Source organism: Gorilla gorilla, chromosome 16 (assembly GCF_029281585.2).
Source record: "Gorilla gorilla gorilla isolate KB3781 chromosome 16, NHGRI_mGorGor1-v2.1_pri, whole genome shotgun sequence".
Taxonomy (NCBI): domain Eukaryota; kingdom Metazoa; phylum Chordata; class Mammalia; order Primates; family Hominidae; genus Gorilla; species Gorilla gorilla.
The window spans coordinates 72235198-72252602 of record NC_073240.2 but is presented as its reverse complement, the minus strand read 5'-3'; the positions used below and the strand labels follow the sequence as shown (position 1 = coordinate 72252602).

General features: G+C 41.4%; 1 protein-coding gene across 3 annotated transcripts in view; it reads right to left on the bottom strand.

Annotated features, from left to right (window-relative positions):
* The window catches only part of THSD4 (thrombospondin type 1 domain containing 4), a 693045-nt gene that overhangs the window by 398218 nt on the left and 277422 nt on the right, over positions 1 to 17405 (bottom strand). For all 3 annotated transcript variants that reach the window (XR_008672073.2, XR_010131023.1, XM_031002164.3), the window contains exon 7: positions 366 to 502. Coding sequence is in view for 1 of the 3 variants with exons in the window: in XM_031002164.3 (XP_030858024.2) it covers positions 366 to 502 (137 nt within the window). In the remaining 2 variants the exon portion in view is untranslated. The remainder of the gene's footprint in view (positions 1 to 365; positions 503 to 17405) is intronic.

The window sequence follows — 17405 nt, the reverse complement described above, 5'->3', positions numbered from 1 at the left end:
TGACGCCAACCAATTCTTGATTAAACCAGCAGTGCCCTTTCCATAACCTCCCTTTCACAGGCAAAGAAGGAGCTCCAGATCCAACTCGCAAAGATTGCTGTGTCCCTTGTGAAGCATGTGGTGTCAACATAAATCACTTAATAATGGGAATGCTAGAGTGGGACCTGGGGACGCCCAAAGATCAAAAGCACAGTCAGGGCTGACCAAGCAGCCCCATCCCAGCCCACTCCTCCCAGAGCGCATGGTTCAGTGGCCCTGACGTGGGCTGGGGGGAGCTAGCAGCCTAGTCTCTCCCTGGAAAACAATGGAGTCAGCAGTCACAGATCAAACACCCTAAGAATTCACCCCAGTTCGGGGGCACTTACCTTGCACTGCCCAGACACACAGATGGCCGTGCCGTTCTGGTCACAGGGGGTGCCATCGATGACCTTCTCAGCTTGCCGTACATAGAAGCGGTAGCCCATTGCCTGGCAGTTCAACTCACATTTGCGATTGCCTTTTACTACCAAAGTAAAATGAAATAAAATAAAATAAAGGTAAGGTATAAGCAATATCATCTCTGTGGAATCAGCACCTTTTTTCTTCCTATAATTTTTATTGAGATAAAATTTGTATAACACAAAATTAAGCATTTTAACCAACTATACAGTTCAATAAGTCTTCGTATATTCATAAGGTTGCATGCCCACCCGCAACCATTATATAATTCCAGAACATTTCCATCAGCTCAAAAAGAAGCCCTGTGCCTGTGAGCTGTCATTTCAATTCCTCACTCCCCCTAGATCTTGGCAGCCACCAATCTACTTTCTGTCTCTATTGATCTGCCTATTCTGGACATTTCATAATCACACACTTTTTAAAAGTGCATGAAAGTTATCAGCTCTCCCCATATTTGATGATAGAGGGAAGGGATTGTATCTTGATCTATTTGCATATAGTAGTGATACAGTGCTGAGTGAATATTATAAAGGAATTCTCAAAGACTCGCCATGCAAATAACAGATTCTATTTTTAGACATCCTCCCACGCTTTGCCATTGTCATAATTAATTACGTTGGTGCAAAAGTAACTGCACAATTACTTTTGCACCAACCTAAATATATTTCATATATCAGCAATCACAGTGAGCACATAATTTTTATGTTCACAAGTCTCACTCTGTAACCCAGGCTGGAGCGCAGTGGCGCAATCTTGGCTCACAGCAACCTCCGCCTCCCGGGTTCAAGTGATTCTCCTGCCTCAGCCTCCCGAGTAGCTGGGATTACAGGTAACTGCCAACACAGCCAGCTAATTTTTTTGTGTGTGTCTTTTTTAGTAGTGACAGGGTTTCACCATGTTGGCCAGGCTGGTCTTGAACTCCTGACCTCAAGTGATTCGCCCACCTCGGCCTCCCAAACTGCTGGGATTACAGGCATGAGCCACCACACCCGGCCATATTCTGCTTTTTAAACTTAATATCTACGCAGTTATATCATCTGTATGCCTTTTTAAATGGCTGCAGCTTCCTGTAATAATTCTTCCATTATGAGGTATTTAAGTGGCTTATCCGTCACTCTAGGTTGAAGTTCAAAGTTCTAAGCGAGGGATAAAACCTCTTTCAAGAGCGGAACCTCGCCTACCTTTATAGCCTCATTTCCTCTTGTTCTTCCTTAAATCCACATTCCTAAATACACAGTCTACACACAACTAAGCACTCCCTCTCTCTAGCCATTGCTTAACTGTTCCTTCCCTCACTTGGCTGGCCTGCATTTGTACTTCACTTGCATTTCCAGGTCACCTCCTCAGGAAGCCCTCCATGGATCTGGATCCCACCTCTACTTCCGCCCCCTCTCAGGTTGATGTGGCCTCCTCTATTTCAGGGTTAACCATGCTGTATTGCAGTGTGGTTTTGCGAGAATACGGGATGCCTGTGTCTTATTCACTTTTGTATCCCAGGAACCCAGCACAGAGCTTGGCGCATAGTAAATGCTAAACAAATCTCTGAGGAATGAAACAAGGGATGGATAAATGAATATCGGCCTTTTCTCCCCCTTGTCTTTCTCTCCCCTCCTCCTGCTAGATATATTTCCCTACCTCAGAGTCTTCATGTACATTTCTATCATTTCACACCAAGCCTGGCACACAGAGGGTGCTCAGTAAATGCTAAATTAATTACTGCTACAAGGAACATCTCAGAACAATTTAGCTGCTTCCAAAATAGAATGAAAATAAATTTCAGGCAAGATATAATTCTATATCCAAAAGAAACAGACAAGCCAAGTACACACTGTATTTAAAAAAAAAAAAACTGTTTTGGAGACAAGACTAATGCTATGCTCAGCCATAGACAGCCTAGAACAGGCTGTCTAAAAATCAGATTACCTGACTGGGTAATACTGACTTTTTCCTACACTCCATGATACAGCATATTTCCCCAGTGTGGCCGCCTGACTGTCATAGCAATAAACTTCCTTCTATTCCAAAGCCACTGAAAACCTCTAACAGGAAATCACATGGAGCCTCTGGGACCACATGGTTCAGGAAGACTGCATCGTCTAGATACTCTGAGCTCTATCTTAGAAGTCAAGAGACCTGGTTTCTTTCCTTGGCTGCCCAGAAGATGTAAGAGGTGATTTGGGGGAAAAAATAAAAGAATACCAAGATGGAAGCACCTCTGGGATTTACTTCAAACGAAATCATCATTTGATTAAAAAACAGGCTTAAGAAAGGAAGTGACAAGTTGGAGGCAAAACTCATCTCCTACAACTTGCTTTCTCATTTCATCTACCAAGACCCCATTCCCTCTCTCCCCAGCTCCTCACTTTCTGAAGCGCTAGAACTATCCAGGTGCATTGCATTGTAAGTAATAAAAGTGTCTGTGAAAGGCAGCCTCATCTGGGCAAGGGTTTTGGGTCCTCACTTCTCTTGGCTTCCTCCCAACTATCTCTATCTTTTGAGATACTATCTTTTGGGGCCAGAATTTTATTCCTCAATATTTGCAACCATACTGCAGAAGAACATTCTGAGGGGGGGGGAAAAAAAAAAGCTAAACATGAGACAATTACAGCAGAATCTCCAAATGGCCACAAGAAAAGAACCCAGAGGAATAGCCTTAACTCTGGGCTCCTCCGACCAGTAGACACTGGGGACACTGGGTCCACCTTCTCAGATTTGCAACTAGGAGATAACTGAAACCTGAGGACAAGTGACTTCTTAACAAAACTACCTAGCATCCTGTTGCCTTAGAAAATACCCTAGTTCTTCTCATAAAATTATGTAATGACTTCTCTAGACCCTGCATAGACTTCCTACCCACTGCCTCCAATCTTTGTGTCTGCGTGAGATAGGGTCTTGTTCTATCACTCAGGCTGGAGTGCAGTGGTGCGTTCTTGGCTCACTGCAACCTTGACCTCCCAGGCTCAAGCCATCATCCCATCTCAGCCTCCTGAGTAGCTGGGACTACAGGTATGCACCACCACACCCAGCTAATTGTTGTATTTTTTGTAGAGATGGGGTTTTGCCATGTTGCCCAGGGTGGTCTCAAACTCCTGGTCTCAAGTGATCCTTCTGCCTCGGCCTCCCAAAGTGCTAGGATTACAGGCATAAGCCTCTGCCCCCAGCCCCCAACTCCTTTAAAATTCCTCATAAGAATACATTTGGGCCGGGCACAGTGGCTCATGTCTGTAATGCCAACACTATTGGAGGCTGAAGCAGGAGGATTGCTTGAGCCCGGGAGTCCAAGACCAGCCTGGGAAACATAATGAGACCCTGTCTCTACAAAAAAATTAAAAATTAGGTAGGCGTGAGGGTGCACGCCTGTAGTCCCAGCTACTCAGGAGGCTGAGGTGAGAGGATCCTTTGAGCCCAGGAGTTTGAGGCTGCAATGAGTTGTGATTGTACCACTGCACTCCAGCCTGGATGACAGAGCAAGAGCAAGATCCCATTTCAAAAACAACAACAACAACCTTTGAAGGGTTTCAAATTAAGGTTTTGTATGGATATTCACTTTATTCTTTTTTTTGCCTTTAAGTAAAGTACAATTCTGATGCCAGGAGACTCTTCTCTAAGCAGATTTTGTCAGGTTTTGTTAGTGCAGGGAAAGTGGGAAAACAGAAGGGTTGCCACAAGCTGGGAGCAAGAGGAAGTGGGCACAAACTTCTCTCTGTTTCTCTCCTCCTTTGTCCTCATCTGTTTCCTGAATGTCCTCCCTGCCTCCAAAAGGAACATTTCACCGTCCACACACTAAAGCAGTGGTTCTTACTGTGGTCCTGGGACTGGCAGCACCAGCATCACCTGCGTACTTGCTGAAAATGCAAATTCTTGGGCCTCACCCCAGACATCCTGGATCAGAAACTCTGGGGACGAGGTCTAGGACATGGTCAAGTTTGGGAATCATTGCTCTAAGGAAAATCAATCAGTGAGCCGACTTGGAAGCAGCTGACTCTTATTTTGAATCAAAGATATTCAGATCCCACGCCTGAATTTAAAAGATAATACAACCCCAAATATAGGCACTCTAAATTTAGGATATTACCAGGTATCTGGAGCCCTGATATTTAAAAGCCCTCTGACCATGAAAAAAAAAAAAATGCTGGTGACTATACAAGAAAATTTAGGTTACTAAGAGTAAAGCAACTAAAAGCTAAAAGTTTACACTCGAATACAAGTTAAAGATTTAAATCACTCACTGAATTTTGTTTCCTTGGAAAAGCCACTGATATAATAGAGAAGAGTTTTTAAAAAGTAATAAACTCAAAAGAAAAATAGAAAAGGAGTTAACGGTTACAAAATTTAGGAAACCAGAAAGCAGAAGGACTCATTGTAATGACTTAGCCGACCCAAGAAAGCTGATCCTAGGCAGCAATAAAAGCAGCAAAGCTACGCAGCATTACGGAGTCTCCAAAAGGTAACTTTGGAAATGGGGGAGAAAGCAGACCTAAAACCGGGACAACTATCTCTAAGAGTTGTAAGAAGTAGTTAGAGGTTCTGCTTTCCAGAATGGTTGTCAGTGCCTCTGAAAATCAACTCTTCCATAAAAGCAAAAGGCAGCTAGAGTAGCTCTACTAATATTTTGGACAAAGTAGACTTTAAGACAAAAATTGTTACTAGAGAAAAGTACATTTTATAATAATAAAAGAGTCAATCCATCAGGAAGACATAACAACCAAGCCCCAAAATACATAAAGTAAAAACTGACAGGCTGGGTACAGTGGCTCATGCATGTAATCCCAACACTTTAGAAGGCCAAGGTGGGCTGATCACCTGAGATCAGGAGTTCGAGACCAGCCTGGCCAACATGGCAAAACCCCATCTTTATTAAAAAAAAATACAAAAATTAGCCAGGCTTGGTGGCATGTGCCTGTAATCCCAGCTACTCGGGAGGCTGAGGCAAGAGAATTGCTTGAACTCGGGAGACGGAGGTTGCAGTGAGTTGAGATCATGCCACTGCACTCCAGCCTGGGTGACAGAGCAAGACTCCATCTCAAACACACACACACTCACACACAAACACATACACACACACACACACACACACACACAACAAACAAACCAACCTGAGAGAACTGAAAGAAGAAATAGACAATAATACAACGGTAGTTTCAAACTTTGATATCCCACTTTCAATAATAAATAGAGCAATGAGACAGAAGATCAATATGGAAATACTTGAATAACACTAAAAACCAATTAGTCTTAGATATCTACAGCAGATCAATAAGGAAATAGAATACTTGAACAACACTATAAACCAATTAGACTGAGACATCTATAGAAGATCAATAAAGATAGCAAATACTTGAACAATACTATAAGGCAATTAGACTCAGCTAGCTATAGAATACTCCTCCCAACAGTAGCAGAATACACATTCTTCTCAAGTGCACATGAAACATTCTCCAAGAGGGAATAAATGTTAGGCTATAAAATAAACTTTAATAAATTTTAAAATATCAAAATAATGAAAAGTATGTTCTCTGATCACAATTGAATGAAACTAAAAATAGCAGAAAAAAATTTGGTAACTTTTTAAAGAATAGAAATTAAACAACATACTCCTAAATAATCAAGAAAAAAAAACACAGGAAAATTAGAAAATACTTTGAGGGCCAGGGACAGTGCTCATGTGTGTAACCTGTAACTTTGGGAGTCCAAGGCAGGAGCATCACTTGAGGCCAGGAGTTCGAGACCAGCATGGGCAACATAGTGAGACCCTACCTCTTAATTGTATTTCTATTTACTATCAATGAGTATTCTGAAAATGAATTTGAAAAAGAAATTCAATTTACAACAGCATTAAAAAGAATAAAAATACTTAAGAACAAGTTTAATTAAAGAAGATTTATTCACTGAAAACCTCAAAATATTGTTGAAATAAATTAAGGAAGATCTAAACAAATGGAAAGATATCACATTTTCTTGGATCTAAAGATTTAACATTGTTAAGATGGCAAACTCCCCCATATTGATCTACAGATTCAATACAAACTACCAAATGCCCTCTTATTTTTCTGAAGGTAATCCTAAAATTCACACAAAAATGCAAGGGACCAAAGAAAAACAGCTGGAGGATTCATATTTCCTGATTTTAAAACTTACTACAAATCAACAGTAAGTGTGGTATTTTCATAAGGCTAAACACATAGATCAATGGGATAGAACTTAAGAGTCTAGATATAAACCCTTACATTTATGGACAATTGATTTTTGACAGAGGTGCCAAGACAATTCATTAGGGAAAAAATACTGTTTGCAACAAATGACAGTGGGATAACTTTGCATATCTACCATGCAAAAGAATTAAGTTGGATCCCTACCTCATACCATATACAAAAGATAACTCAAAATGGATCATCAACCTAAATGTAAAAACTAAAACTATAAAATTCCTAGAAGAAAATGGGTATAAATCCTTGTGATCCTGGATTTGGCAATGGTTTCTTAGATGATATGATATCAAAAGAATGAGTGACAAATAAATAAATAAATTGAATTTCATCATAATACTTCATTGAGAAAATGACACAACAACCGATGGAATGGGACAAAATTTTTGCAAATTGTATATCACATAAGAGACTTGTATCCAGAATCTATAAATAACTCTTATAACTCAACAATATAAAGACAACCCTATTTAAAAAATGGACAAAGTGTTTGAATAAACATTTCTCCAGAAAGGATATACAAATGGCTAATAAGCACATGAAAAGATGCTCAACATGAATAGTCATTAGGGGAGTACAAACAAAACCACAATGAGATACAACTTCACACTCACTACGATGGCTGAAATAAGACGGAGAATGACAAGTGTTGACAAGGATGTGGAGAAATTAGAACAATTAAACAATGCTAGTGGGACTCTAAAATCAAATAGCCTCTTTGGAAAATATATGGAAGTTCCTAAAAATGTTAAACATAGAGCTACCACATGACCCAGCAATTCTGCTTTTAGGTTTATACTCACAAGAAATGAAAACCTACATTAACATAAAAATGTGTACATAACTATTCATAACAGCTTAGTTTGTTTGGGCTGCTATAACAAAACATCTTAGATTATGTCATTTATAAACAACAGAAAAGGCTGGGCGTGGTGGCTCACGCCTGTAATTCCAGCACTTTGGGAGGCCAAGGCGGGTGGATTGCTTGAGGTCAGGAGTTTGAGACCAGCCTAGCCAACGTGGTGAAACCTCATCTCTACTAAAAATACAAAAATTAGCCAGGCATGGTTGTGCACATCTGTAATCCCAGCAACTCAGGAGGCTGAGGCAGGAGAACTGCTTGAACCCGGGAGGCAGAGGTTGTAGTGAGCTGAGATCACACCACTGCACTCCAGCCTGGGTGACAGAGAGAGACTCTGTCAAAAAAAAAAAAAAAAAAAAAAAAAAAAGAAAAGAAAGGAAAGAAAAGAAAGAAAAGAAATAAAGAGAAAACAACAGAAATTTATTTCTAAGTTCCAGAGGCTGGGAAGTCCAACATCAAGGTGCCAAATGATTCAGTGTCTGGTGAAGGCTCTGTCTGCTTCATGGCACCTTGTTGCTGTTATCCTCGCATATCAGAAGAGGCAAGGGAGCTTACTCAAGTCTCTTTCATGAGGGTACTAATCCCATTAATGAGATTGGAGCCCTCATGACTTAATTCCAAAAGGTCCCACCTCTTAACGATATCATATTGAGTATTAGGTTCCAGTATTTGAATTTTGGGGTGACACTGACATTCAGATATAGCAGCAGCATTATTCATAATAGCTAAAAAGGGGAAACTGAAATGTCTCTCAACTGGTGAATGGACAAACAAAATGTGGTATATCCATACAATGGAATATTATTTGACAACAGGAAGCATTAAAGTATGGATATACGCTATAACATTGATAAATCTTCAAAACATTATGCTAAGTAAAAGAAGCAAATCATATAAGGCCACATATTGGCCTTATATGATTTATAAGGCATTATAAATTATAAGGCATTATAAGGCATAATTCCATTTACATGAAATACCCAGCATATTCAAATCCACAGAGAAAGAAAGTAAATTAGTGGTTGCCAGGGCCTGAAGAGACGGGATAATGTGGAGTGACTGCTAATAGGTATCGGCTTCCTTCTTAGGATAAGGAAAATGTTTGCAATTATATCATGATAATAGTTATATAATTGTGAATATACTAAAACAACTAAGTTGGTGACTTTTATCATATATGAATTTTATTTCAATAAAGTTGTAATTTTACAAAAAGGAAAAGAAGTAATTTTTTAAGAATCTAGTAGTTTTCTAGATTCACAGGAAATCATCAAATAAATAAGACAGTTTCTGTTTCCAGATTGCAGGAGTCTATCAAGTGCCCAGGAAAATGGTGTCAGGACTGGGATTTGATCTTTCCCTACTTACAATCAATAAGTTATCCTGTTACTGTTTCACGGATACAAACAGAAGATAGAAGATTTCTGAGTGAGAGATAAAAAAGAGCAAGCAGCATGAGCATTAGTATGTGTCAGTTTCCCTTGCCCCCAAGTCCCATAGGGGCAATGCATAAGGGCAGGGCCCATGGATACTGCATATACAGTGGTTTTGTATTGCAGCTGGGGAACACTGAAGTTGAGAGATCTACTGCTTTTATTGAAAGCAATAAGCAACCCTACTATTTGTCCCGAAAGGAGACTTATCTTACCCCTCAAGGTTGCTCACTGCAAATACAAGCCTGAGAAATAATCCAATTTTAGGGTGGTCAGGGCCTTGCCTTCTTGGTATACTCCAAAGACTTGTAAGAGTACAAGAGACCCATGAAGAAGTGTCTCCCAATAAATAGATAAAAATAAACCCTCATGAAGGTTACATCACTTGAAATTTCAAGACACTGGGACAAAGAAAAGATAATACAAGCACCCTGAATAGAAACAAAATAGTATTGGATTTCTCAACCATAACTTTGATGGCTGAACAATAATTGAGTAATGCCTTATAATTTTTGAGGCATAGCCATTTCAAAATTAGAATTCTATATCTAGTCAAATTATCAATCCTTAGGAGAAAATAAAGCATTTTCAGAAATGCAATTCTCACGCAATTTAACTGTCATGCACCCTTATTGGAGGATGTAGATTACCACAATAAAGGAGTAAAACAAGAAAGTAGAACGTGTGGGACCCAGGAGATAGAATATCTAAGCCAAAAAAGAAGCAAAGAGAATGCCCAGGACTAGGAAGAAAGGAGATCCCAACAAGACAGCTGTACACTAGGAAAAGACTAGAGCAGGTCAGAGAGTTCCAGGAGAGAATTCTTCAAGACGAAACGCGTAGAATACCCAATACATTTTGAGATACTGAGATTTTAAGATATTGAGACATGAAGCTACTGAAAGATGATGTACACAATTTAGAAGAGCTTGAGTTGAATTAGCATGAAGTACATATAGAAAAGTAGGCAAACTAAAAACCAAAAGGTATTTATCAACAACAGGGAAAGTCAGATTTCAGGAAAGGAAATATAATCACAGCATATGTAGTGGATGCTTCACTATGGTGCCCAGATAACCTACCCCTACCTGCCAATCCAGTCAGTCACACCCCCCAGCAGTTAGGAGCTGGCTCATAGGTGTTTATTTCTGGAGCTTGCGCTGTGCCTGAGGGAGCTGCCTCCCCCAAGGTTAAGCCTCCTCTCCAGGGACAGCTCCATCGAACAACTGGTCCTCTGGTACAAAGACCCACCCTGTCTCAATTGCTGGTAACTCTTCAGGGCTCTCCCTGCTCAGAGCTTCCTGTAAGACAAGCTGAGGCCTTGGTGTGACTGCATCACAGCCCAACTTCCCCTCTGTCCAATCCTGCCTCCCACATCCATCACAGGTGTTGTGTCCCAAGGAACACTGGGCACAAAACTCTGCTTTAGGATCAGTGTTCTGGAAATCTGACCTAAGGGAGTATATCACATGGCTCCAGTGTGAAGTGCATGTACATAGTCATCATACTGTAAGCAATGGTTATTAATCTAAGCTAAATTACAATAATTATATTGAGAGGGTGCAGGATGGGGAGTGTGTATCCATGGTGAGGTCTAGGGAGAGGATAATGAAAGAGGGCAAGACCTTCATTTTCTTTTTTTTTAAAATTATTATACTTTAACAGGTTTGTTACATGTGTATACTTGTGCCGTATTGGTGTGCTGCACCCATTAACTCGTCATTTACATTAGCTATATCTCCTAAGGCTATTCCCTCCCCCATCCCCCCACCCCATGACAGGGCCCAGTGTGTGATGTTCCCCTCCCTGTGTCCATGTGTTCTCATTGTTCAATTCCCACCTATGAGTGAGAACATGTGGTGTTTGGTTTTCTGTCCTTGCGACAGTTTGCTCAGAATGATGGTTTCCAGCTTCATCCATGTCCCTGAAAAGGACATGAACTCATCCTTTTTTATGGCTGCTTAGTATTCCATGGTGTATATGTGCCACATTTTCGTAATCCAGTCTATCATTGATGGACATTTGGGTTGGTTCCAAGTCTTTGCTATTGTGAATAGCACTGCAATAAGCATATGTGTGCATGTGTCTTTATAGTAGCATGAATTATAATCCTTTGGGTATGTACCCAGCAATGGGATCACTGGGTCAAATGGTATTTCTAGTTCTAGATCCTTGAGGAATCGCCACACTGTTTTCCACAATGATTGAACTAGTTTACACTCCCACCAACAGTGTAAAAGCGTTCCTATTTCTCCACATCCTCTCTAGCACCAGTTGTTTCATGAAGATCTTCATTTTCAACAGAACAAATTTGAAATGTAAAAACCCAGAATTAACAATATAAGTATTATTTACAGATAAGGTAAAAATCAAAAGAACAGCTAAAATGGTTGGGGAATAGGAAAGATTAGGGAAGAGGCAAACTTTTAGAACTATTTGACTCTATAAAACATGTACACACATAACTTGGAATAGAAAATAAAAACCAATTTTTAAAAAAATCTAGAAAATAACACTAACAATTCAGGTTCTTAGAAACAAAATCCTTCTGTGCAGTTATTAATAACGGGAGGTCCCTCCCATCTCTATTCAAAATCAACAAAAAACTACAAAACTTCTTGCTGTATTCTTAGGAATTTTGCTTAAGTGGAAGAAACTTGCAAAAGGGAATGCTGCCTTCTAGGGAAGCAAAACATTGCTAAAGTGTTGAGGTTTTGGATTTTAGGGAGCTTTGCTACTGCATAGGTTTGCATTTGCTCTCAGTCAGCAAGAAGAGACTTTGGGAGGGATGGGAGGGGCCAAAAAGTGGAAGGAAATGAGGTTCAAGCTTTTCCCACAATTGCACATTCTCCCGCTCTCATTTCAGTAGAGAGAAAAACTCAGGTACGAAAAGAGGAGATTCTGTGCATAAACATGTGAAGCTGTTCCTGGAGAATAGGGAACATCTGTACTTAGTTGCAGATCCATTCAAACTTCACAAGTTCACTCCAAGTTGAGCACTGAAGTCCTCACTTCCCAGGCTCAAGTTCTTTTTTTTTTTTTTTTCTTTTTTTGTGGAATATACGATATCCCTGTTCAAGAATTGCAGCCTAGTAAACGCAGCTCATAAAACTTGGAGGTGACAGGGTGCTTACCCAACAGATGCTGAAGAGTGAAGTGTAAATGAATTAGAAACATGTGGATACAATGTCTTAAGTGTATATGCAGGGGTTAAATAAAATAAGGTGCTTGCTCAAAGCAAAGCAATGGACCAGTTTGCAGCATTTGGTCTAGTAACTAATCCAGGAGCAGTCAGAGCCACAGCAGCGCCAGGCTTCTCCTCCACTGACTGCATTATCTACATATTATTGCTCCTGTTTATGACAAAGTATCCGCCTGCCCTTGGATTCCAAATTCTGGACTAGACTCAGATGATTACTATTTAAAATGCTTTCCCCCAGACTGCATTTTCCAGGACAAAGTTATGGAAAATAAGATGAGGAGAATGATTCTCAGAGCTCAGGCTCTTCTCTGGAATTAGAAAACTGTTTTGAAAAAGTCAGAAGAGGGGTGAGACTAAGTCTTAGCTTTTCCTGTTCTGAAAAAGAAAAGGTTTTGGGTGCTTTCCATTATTAAAGCTTAAATGCAAAAACACACAGCTTATCAATTGCCTAATACCCCAAACCTTCCATCCCACACTTGGAATTTAAACTTTAGAAGTTAATACTGAACATATTTTAAAGGGCATTTCTAAAGGCAATGTCCTTTACAAACTTTAGAAGTGCCCTACTGAATCTTACTTTACTGACTGTTTTAATAGGCTTGGGTATCTAGATTAGAAACAGTGAACACAAATTTCTTTTTAAATTTTTATTTTGTTTTTCTTTCTGCAGCATTACTGAGGTGTCATCACACACAAAAACATCCCTTTTAAACCCTGAAAAAAAATCATTGGCTCGATTTTCTATCAATAGTCTTCTTAGCACTGCTCATACTTAAACACAGTTCTAATTTTCCACAACACTCTGATTCAGTGGCTTTCAAACTCTAACATACATCAGAATTACCTGGGGGTCTTTTATTAAAACAAAGGCTGATGGACATGGACCCCACTCCCTGGAGTTTCCGATGCAGTAGGTCTAGTATGGAGCCCAAGAAGGTTCATTTCTAACAAGTTGCCAGGTGATGCCAGTGCTGCTGGTCCGGGAGCCACACCTGGAGAACCTCTGCTCTAACTGATGCTTCTGAACTAGGATAGAGAAAGGAGACTTCGCTTGTAACCAGCCTACTAGCTGACACCCTGGGAATGCACTGCCACAGCTAACATAAATATTGATGTTTGGCTACTTAAATGAAAGGTTAGTTTTATACTTGAAAGCTAGACAGTGAAGACTGCAGCCATCAGGAGGCCTTGCAAGGAGGAAGTTTCCTTTTGATCTGTCAGGTATGGTCTATGCTGTGCAGAAAACAGAGAGGAGACAGGAACTTCTCTTCCCTTTTTAGCTGCATTTGGATTTAGCAGGCATTAGGATGTAGCTGGCTAACTTAGTCCTACCTTTTGTAAATTTTATATGTCTAGTGTTTTTTGAGCACCTACTATATGTTAGACCCTTTATATAAATTAATTCAGCCAATCCTTGCCTATGGAGAACAAGGACCCTAAGGCTCACACAAGCTTAGTGACCAGGTCACAACCACATGGTTGGTAAGTGGTAGAGCTCAGCTGTAAACAGGTCCACGTGATTGAAATGTCATTGTTACCACTGCACCCCCCACCTCACTACTCCACTCTGGAACCCAAAGATACTCCAAACAGAGCTTCCCACTGCTGTGCTGTGCTGCCAATGGGCTACAGCTATGGCATCACTGGGGCATACCTCCCCAACAAAGTCACCTGCTGCAGGCCAGATCACCTACCTACTCCCATCCTGCTTGGATCTCATGGGGGCCTGGGGACTTTCTGCTTCCCCTAGGGCAGCCAGTTAAATAAAGGAAGCCTCCCTCCTATGGCCCAGAAAGTTGCCTCTGTTTCTGTTCTGGATTTCTAACACCATGCCCCTGTCTCCTACCCAATCCCCTGGCCTACTCCCATCAGCTGCATGAAACCTGTGCAGAACTGCATGGGTCTGCCCTGGTGCTGGACATGGGAGGTGGCTGTCAACCTCTGCTTCTGTTCCCTCTTTCTGCGCCCCGTGGCTGCCAGCTTTCAATCTTCTGCTGGGTTGCCAATCACTGATGCACATTTCTAGAGAGCAACCCAATTTTCCCGAGGACAAGGATGCATCTCTGTCAATGGTAACAAGCATTCTAGAAACCTCTTTCGATCCCTATTATTGGCTCTACCACCAAGCTATGTCATTCATTCATTGTGAGTTCTCCTCCTCCCTTTCACTCCTTCTGCCAAATCCCAGCTCAGGCCTTCATCAGCCTGTGTTAAAGGCTACACATTCTCCTAGCTGGTCTCCCTGACTCCAAGTTTCCTGCCCTCTCCCCATTTGTCTGACTCAAGCTATATTATTCCCCAAATCTTCCTTCTTCAGGTCACCCTCCCTTCAAGAACCTGTTGTAGCTTTATACTCCTCCTTTCCCACCACTCCTAAAGAACCACCCTCCCACCATCACCTCTTCCCCAAATGCCCTGTGCTCCTTCTCCACCACCACGGTTTTGTACCCTGTTCCCCAGGCTGGTGTGTCACACATTCTATTCTCTGCCTAAATAAATTCTACCTGACCTTGCAGATGTGACTTCTGGAAGCTTCCTCTATCACAGCCACTAATCCTACTAATAAGTAAGATATCCTACTAATCTTGCTATCTCTGCACTACATGGACCATCACAGCTGGAAAGACCCCACCCAATCCTTTCATACTACACAGTAGAAAACTGACACCCAGAAAAGTGAAAATACTTGTCTAGCGTCATACTGTTTGTCAATGACCTCACCACACTTAAAATATTGCACAGAGATTTCCTAAATTGATTATAATGACACCCAACCTGGCTAGAGTGCTTGCATTGTACCAAGTACTGTGTGAGACACTGCATATGTATTAGTTCACATCACTCTTAGAGAAGTAGACACTATTACTATCCCATTTTACAGATGGGAAACCTTTGGCTCAGAGAGGTTAAGTAACTTGCTAAAACCCACACTGCTAGAGAGTGGTAGAGCCACCAGGATTCAAATTCAGATTTGACTTAGAATGCTACCCTCAGTGCCCGATTAAACTCTTAATTCTTTCCTCCGAGTACATATTCTCTCTCTAAGCAAATGCTCACCCTCTCAAGGTCAAGGACAGTGCCTGGCATGGTGCCATGTATGAAGCAATGCTTGTTCATTCACCAGATGTTTACTGAGCACCTATTGTATGCCAGGCACTGTGCAAGGATCTAGAAATAAGCAAATTACTAAGACAGAGTCCCTGCCCTCATGGGACAATCAACATTTATTCATTCATGGATTCGTTTACTCAGCAAATACATATTGAGGATCTTATTCCAGATAGTATAGTAAGTACCAAATAAATAATTTTAAAAAGAGACCAGGTCCTCGACCTCCTGCAACTACAATTTCATGGGGAAGACAGGTATGAATTAACTAGTCACACAAATAAATGTGAAATTATAGCTGTGAAAGAGGAGCAGGAGTTTATTATGTGAAGGGGAGGGGAGGAAGGAGGAACATTCCAGGCAGAGATATATCCAAAGGCCAGGACCACGAAGCGCACAAGATGCTGGGAGACATTCCTCATCGCTGAAGTAGAAAGCACAAGCTGATACCTGGTGAGGCTGCAGAGGTAAACCAGCAGTCCAGGTCATGCAAGACCATTGTTCTCACAGAAAGAATGAGCAAAACTTGTCTAGAGTCCTGGGAAGTGCCACAGCTTGCATCCTGCACACTTAAAACCTGAACAGGGAACAGCAGTAGCTTCCTGTTCGTAGAAAGTTCCTAGACACATAGTTTCATGGGATTTGGCTAAGTGAACTTTGTCCAAGTTACCCAACCTTTTTCTGAAATGTCTCCTATTTCTCTCATGTCAGATTAAATCTAAAGCTGGAAAAAATTACTGAAAACAAATGCCATTATGAAAAGGCACCATGCCGTTCAAAACTCTTCATGCTGTGTGACATGTTGTGTTACATCTTAAAATGTTATATTTAATAAAAAGTAAGTTGGAAAGGGGTTCTGCCAGTAGTAAGCCAGTCTGGCCAACTGTCAAGAAAGCGGCTTGACAGCTTCAGCAGAAGCGGGAGGTCATGGCCAGTGTTTTACAGCTTTGGAAAATGTCTAACTATCTGAGTGGATATATGTGTTAAAACACAGAATAGATACATATCCTCCAGCAAAATGATGTGGCTGGGGTTTCTCCTGTCAGGAACTGAGGCTGCTGAGAGCTTTGGGAAGGAAGTCAGGGAAGGGAATTCTGGTACAAACTGCCACATAAAGTAAAGGTCTTGGAAACCAGAGAAAGTCAGAGGCAGAGGAAGTGGTAGCACCTCTGCAGGCAATACCCAGGGGAGGACGGCTTGACTTCCTATCCCCTGCTATTACCATCTCAGTAAAATAGGTATGTATACGTATAGGTATGTGTGTGTGCATATGTACGCACGTACATGTTTTATGTGTGTACATGCATATGTGTATATTATGTACGCATGTGTACATATGGTATAGATATGTGGGTGTATCAGAGTATGTATTTATAGGGCATATGTGTGTATGTATATACATGTGTCTACATGTATACATGTATATGTAGATATGTGTGTGCACATCCACACGTTTCATTCAGAGTCTATTGGTACACGGCCAAAGCACTCAACAGTGATAAAAGCACACGGGTTCATCAGGTGGAAAAGGTTGGCACTTGAACGCGTGGGTCCACTCAGCGAATCCCGACGCCTGAACAACAGGCCATGTGCTCAACAAAGTCTGTGTGTGTGTGTGTGTCTCTCTCTCTCTTCAAAACACTGAGAAGCAGACTTGGGAGACACTGGAAAAGGAAGGTTTTAGCAGGAAGAGAGTTTTGATGGCTTCAGCAAAAGAATGTCCTGGTATGACATCATCCAGGAATTCAGGGGAAAACTCCAAGGAACCCCAGCTCGCATCATCTTTTTTTTGGGAGCGGGGGGACAGGGTCTTGCTCTGTGGCCCAAGCTGAAGTGCAGTGGCGTGATCTCAGTTCACTGGCATCCTCTGCCTCCCGGGTTCAAGCGATTCTCCTGCCTCGGCCTCCTGAGTAGCTGGGATTATAGGCATGCACCATCATGCCCAGCTAATTTTGTATTTTTTTGTAGAGGTGGGGTATCACTATGTTGCCCAGGCTGGTCTTGAACTCCTGAGTTCAAGCGATCTGCCCACCTTGGCCTCCCAAAGTGCTGAGATTACAGGTGTGAGCCACAGCACCCGGCCGGTCTCAACTTTTGACTGCAGAAACCAATGAGTGAGAATTGTCTGTGCCTCTGCCCAGTCCTTGTGAGCTGCC